Below are 6,067 nucleotides of genomic sequence, written 5' to 3'. Positions count from 1 at the left end.
TTTAATAGTCCCCAAGCCCAACACACCCCAATATGCCAAAGAATTGGCGCACAACAGACATTTTCTCTGGCACGGAGAATTGTCCAATTCGCGTGATTGATAGTTCAAAGATGTCGGGTCTCTGAAATGTGTGGCGAAAAATCGGGCATGGAGTTTCGATTTCTCTCTGGTGGGATTTTTTCTTCCCTTTCTTGGCACAGCATCCAATCAAGGGGGGCACACACACAGGAAATTAATCTCAATTTGCCAATTAAACTCGAGATTGACAAGATAATGCTCTTCCTGCACAACAATCAATGCCTCTGTGGCAATTTTTCCAACCAAATAAACTGTATAATTTTCCGAAATAATTTTGCAAATAGATTCAGTCGTGCCACGACGATCCCACATTTTGGAAGGAGTTGCATGTGTGACCATTGATTGACGTTTTTCTCTTCGATTCACCCATTTTGTCTCACAGGCCAGACACTTTCCGGGATTGCCAATTATTTTCAGCAATTTTTGGACTTCTTTTTTTTCCTCAAAAAAAAAAAAAAAAAACTTAAGTATGAAAAAAATCACGTATTGGAATCCAATTCAATGTAAAGGAAATCTTTTATATAATTGATTAAAAAATCATCTTTAATTTATTTTTGATTTAACCCATTTCATTTTATCCATTTTATGCAACATACTGGTAGGTCTTAATGGATCTAAAATTTCTCAAAGACAATTAAGGGAAAGGTGTAAAAAATACAGCTAATATCGAGGGCAAAACAACATTTAGGACTTAAGACAGAGATTTTAAGGAAATTTTTTTATTGATATCGATTTTATTAATTTCGTCAAGATACAGCTACAATTATATATCAAATTTTGGAGTTTATTCTATCAAAATTATATTCTTTTCTTCTGACGATTTTAAAGATCTTGACGTTTCTAATTTTATTGTCGTCTTCTAAAAAAAAACAAAAGATTCTAGAAAACTTACAGAAAAACCTTAACATATATATTTAAATATTTTAAACAGAATTTTAAAATTTTGTAAGAATTTTAATATTTTCAAGATTATTAGTTTCCTATGTAGCATAACGTGGGCCTGGGCTGCAGTGGATAGAGCGCTTGATTGCGCATCCAAAGGTCGCCGGTTCGAACACAGAACCCGGCAACGCGCCCCATCCGCCAACGTGCAATTAGATCACGTTGACCGGTTGGATCAGGAGATTGATACACTCCTATCCGTAAAATGGCCCACACGTGGTAGTATCTAGCAAGGCCGCCCACTACTTCTCCGCAAGGAGAACAACAACATCATATAGGGCGGCCGGCCCTGTTCCTATATGGGACGTAGCGCCAAAATATTATATATATATATATATATGTAACATAACGTTTGATTATACCGACATAAGAAGTTTTTCTTTTGACTATTTTCTTCTTCTTCTTCTGCACTTTAAATTTGTACGGCTGTTGGATTCCTTCCGGATCCATATAGCCACTTTTGAATCGTTTTTAATATTTTTTATACAAAATATAATTTAAAAAACAATTATAATATTTATTTTTAATAAATCATCACAATCAAAAGGACTTTAAAAAGATTTTTTAAAAAATCGTTGAAAATACTTCAGACTTAAAACTTGTGCTCATGATTTAGTTGGTATTTTTTATACTTCTCTCTATCAGCAAAATGCATCTCTTTCCAATTTTTTCAACCCTTCCGAATAACTTTAGAAATAATATACAATAGCCTCTGTATGCGAAATCTCACTTCTGTATCTTTTGAAAAGATTAGATTAAGACTGGAGATGTGATCAGCAGAGATCACGAGGACAAAGAGCCACTTATCGGGCAGAGCCATTCTCTTGATCTACTTCTTTGATTGGTTAATTGTGTGCGTTTGGTATTTTTAGCCAAATACTTACTCAGCACTTTTGACCTTTTGGCAGGTGCTTGATGAGTGCGATGAAGTTGATTTTTGCTTAAGATAAAATCCATGTGGATCCATTATCTTGCTGGTACATCTCTGGCCCTCTCTTAGCGGAAGATTTCTCTACGCGTTGCTAATTAAGCGCATGCTTCACAAAGTTCCCCTGCTGGGGCGTTAAAAGCTCATTTTGTATGCTAAAAGTTCTATCCCACAGATGTCGCCACATGCCTCAGATGGAGAAGATTTTGGAGGCATGTGGTCTGAAGAGATTTTTTTTAGTTGTTAAAAATTTCAGGTACTTTGGGGGAGAAAATGTAGTGCACGTGATAAGGCTGCAATTTCTCCTTGACTAAAAGCTAATCCACTCTCTTTTGGAGCCAATAAAACGCGACTACAAAGACACGAAAGGTGGCTGAGATATCGAAGAAAAGAGTGTCTATATGTTGTGTCGCCACATGCAGAAATTGTGTGGCATTTATTGGCAATATTGGGTCATTGAGTAGCGCGATAAAGTCAGGCTAGGTGATATGGGAAGAACTGGAAAGGTGGGAAAACATCAAAAGAATCAGATAGAGTAGAGCGACTTTTACAGTAGTCCATCGTTCGATAAGACTCAAGTACCCGATCGATATCCCCTCAATTACTCTATATATTTCCTCGAAGAAAATTGAACTTCTTCTGCGTGGGCTTAATTTACTAAATTGCGCTGTAGAGTGGCCCCGTCATTTCAATGGGTTTGGATTAATCTAAAAGGAAGCGTTGTCTCGAAATGGGATTAGTATAAAGTTAAAATTAGATCACGAACTAATAATATTGATAAAGCTCTCTTGGCAGTAGCGGAAACATCCCCATTTTGAATTGGGGTCAAAAACTACTGAGGAAATGCTATATTTAATCAAAGGCCACACAATATGAGACAGATTGACGATAGAATTAAGTGATAACTCAAGTTTTTATTAATTCCTCTACATACAATCATCAACAATGGTAGAACTCAGGCTAAATCGCCCATATGTACATAAAATAATATTTACACTAAACTTATACCATATACATTCATTAAATTAGCTATATAATGAGTAGTGAGATCATAAAAAAAATTCTCTTTGCCATCTTGTCTTTGTCTCGGGCGCCCTCACAAAAATAAAGAAAGGGGGTGTTTCAGTCTCGGGGGGAAATCATTGGCAAACGAACTTTAATTCTAATACTGAGATTTTGTAAACTGGATATTTTTAAATTCTAGCTTTCAATGTTCTTTTCTTAAAGAATAAACTGCTGAACATTTTTTTTTGTAATTTTAACTGATGAAAAGTTTAATTTTTATTCTTTTGTATAATTTTTTTAAATTTTTGTTTGTCTTATGGTTTGTTTATTTATTTTTTTTATATTTTGATAATTATAATTTATAATTTTTCAACTTGTATAACCGAGAGGTTCTAAGTAGTTGAAATTTATGGTTTTCCATTAAGACTTTTATGCCTTAAAAAACTTTTATGCGACACCCATATTGTAGTCAAATAGAACCTGTCTTAGATTAAAATATTCCTGGGAATTTCTTATTCTATATATTTTTTTTTTGAAATTTACCATAAAGATCCCAATTTTAAACAATAAAACATAACAGCTTTAACGTCTTGTAAAGTTCCTTAAACAAAATATCCAGTTTACAAAATCGCCGTTCATGACCTTTTGGTTTAGCCTTTTCTCAGGACATCTCTCGGAAAATTAAGTTATGGATTTCTTTGGTCTCTCTCTTGGTTCTCTTCTCAATCTTTTTTTTTCAAGAAATTTATCTTTTCATGATGTCCTCAATGCTAAAGCCGAGTGATTTCTTTGGTGGTTGCATTTTGACATCTGACCGTACTTCCGTCTTTTGGGATAGGTCTAGGATGGGTCCGGTGGGGGGTACCTGTGGCCTCCCCATTGTGTGACTCTGCATGTGTGTCTTTAGGTTGGCGCGTTGATTGAAGCTCCTGCTGCAGATGGGGCATTTGTGGGGGGACTCCTCGAGGTGGGTTATTTTATGGACAGCCAGCGTGCGTGATTGGCAGAAGCCTTTGCCACAGTCGCTACATTTGAAGGGCTTCTCCTTTGAGTGAATGTATCGGTGATCGCGTAGATGATCCTGTCGTCTAAATGCTTTGCCGCAGATGTCGCACGAATATGGCCGTTCGTCCGTGTGCGTGCGTTCGTGAATAAGAAGATTGTAGGATTTTGTGAAGTGGCGATTGCAGTATTTGCAGATGAATTGCTTCTTTGGTCGTGTTCCTGCTCCACCGCCAATTTTCATGGGGCCCAGGCCTCCTGGTCGTCCTGTGGCATGGAGACGCTGCATATCAGCAACGGTGTAGGGTGGTCGGTGGGGGTGAAAGTGATGGTGCTGCTGGTACAGAGCTGCACTGCGAATCCACTGATTCATTAGGACAGCTGGATGTGCTGGGGCGGCATGGGGATGAAGGGGTGCCGTAGGGTAGGCCGACAGGGTGGGCGGGTAGGGTGGCTGCTGGTGGGCAGCGGCAGCCGCGGCGTGCATTTGCGCCTGCGCCTGCAACCACAGCTTATGCTGCTGGTGCTCCTGAAGGGTGCTGGGGACTTGTTGATTGTGCGAGTAAAGGGAGGGATGCGGGGGCGGACTATGGTAGCTGGGACCGAGGGCGTGATGACTCGCAGGAAGCTGATACGGCTGTGTGACTTTCGTCTCAAACTCGTGTCGATCCCGCGTTGGTGGGGCCGGGGCAGGGGCTGGGGGTGCCGGGGCTGGGACCTCCTCTGTTGGTGTGTGTGGTGGGGTTAACATTGGTGACACACTCGACAGCCGTTCCTCCTTTACCGTCTCAGCATAATCCGCTGCAAAATCTGCGTGGGATTTTTTTCCTTATAGTAAAATATTTTTTTTACCAATTGATGGATTTTAATTAACACCCATCGAAAGGTGCCTCACCTGGTTCTCTTGTTTGTAGCTCCTCCAGGCTAATTTCGCTGCATGAAGATGCGGCCGAAATGGACATTATGTGGTCCAAAGCGTGGAACGAATTGGTATAATATTCACAAAAATTGAGAATCTCACTTTAAGTTTTTCCACTCTTCACCACTAATTTCTTTCCGAAATCACCATAAAAGTCCTCACAAGTTGAAGAAAAAAAATCCTTTGGTTTAAAAAAAAAATTTCACAATTTTCCTTACACTCTCTTTAAAATGTCCGAATCATTTCCCTTTGCTTTTCACAAAATTATGATTTTTTTAATCACAAAAAATGCAAAGAAAGTTCGTGCAAAATGATTGAGAAAATTTTTTGCACGAGAGCTGCCGTGCGACGCTTCTTATGCGGAGAGTCAGCAAATGCTCCTCTAACGGCTAATTGTCGACACAAACTGACTTGCTACTATCACACCCGACTACTTCCAGGGAAGTAACTTCTGTGAGTTGTGAAAAGCCGTGCGACTGAGTGGGGAGAACTCACCGCCTACCGACTAACCCAGCTTATACTAGGATTGGACGGTCTGTCGATGTTGAACTCTGGCATTATGTAATTATCTCTATGGTGGTGATAGCGCAGCAGCAGGCAGAAGGCCGCACGAAGGGCCTCGTGCGAGTGAACGAGAGGGCCCGAACGCGGTGCACGTCACTTTTCTTTCGCACCCATTGCATCTGCCACTCCGGCAGCAGCTCTTTTGGCTGCCGCAGCACCGTGACACACTCAAATAGACGAAGTTGATGAAAATGTTGCCTGCCATCGGCAACATGAGGGAAAGAGAGAGTGCCATTGAAAATATGTATGTATGTAATAAAAATACCTACCCCTGAAGCCCTCTCAGAAAGATTTGGTGGAGGTGCAAAAGGTGAGTCCCTAATAACGGGATGAATTCCAAGATTTCTTTTTCTTCCATTTTTATTGCGTGCCTAAAAATTGAAGGGAAAACAAACTTTACGATACGATGGGCATTTCTTTCTTTTCCTTGTTCTTTTCTCTGCTGAGAGAGATCGAAGAATTTTGAATAATTCCTTTGCTATATACATATGTATGTACATAATATGTATAAAGGTATAAACTTACATATATGATCAAAAGCGAATATAGAATTACTTCCAGGATGATTGATCAATAACAACTTTGTATGGTTTTTAACACCTTATATATCGAGGGTTGGAAAATATACT

At 39.4% G+C, this 6,067-nt stretch overlaps 1 protein-coding gene across 1 annotated transcript; it reads right to left on the bottom strand.

The window, feature by feature from the left end:
* Positions 1 to 2,842: 2,842 nt before the first annotated feature.
* LOC129791046 (protein odd-skipped-like) lies at positions 2,843 to 5,381 on the bottom strand. The gene is made up of 2 exons (XM_055828953.1): positions 4,851 to 5,381; positions 2,843 to 4,765 (listed from the first exon to the last, which is right to left on the bottom strand). The coding sequence occupies exons 1-2, from the start codon at positions 4,915 to 4,917 to the stop codon at positions 3,699 to 3,701; spliced, it is 1,134 nt and encodes a 377-aa protein (XP_055684928.1). The 5' UTR covers positions 4,918 to 5,381; the 3' UTR covers positions 2,843 to 3,698.
* Positions 5,382 to 6,067: the final 686 nt, after the last annotated feature.

The sequence above is a fragment of the Lutzomyia longipalpis genome, chromosome 2 (assembly GCF_024334085.1).
Source record: "Lutzomyia longipalpis isolate SR_M1_2022 chromosome 2, ASM2433408v1".
Taxonomy (NCBI): domain Eukaryota; kingdom Metazoa; phylum Arthropoda; class Insecta; order Diptera; family Psychodidae; genus Lutzomyia; species Lutzomyia longipalpis.
Note: the sequence above shows the minus strand (reverse complement) of the source record. Positions and strands in the feature narration are given on the sequence as shown.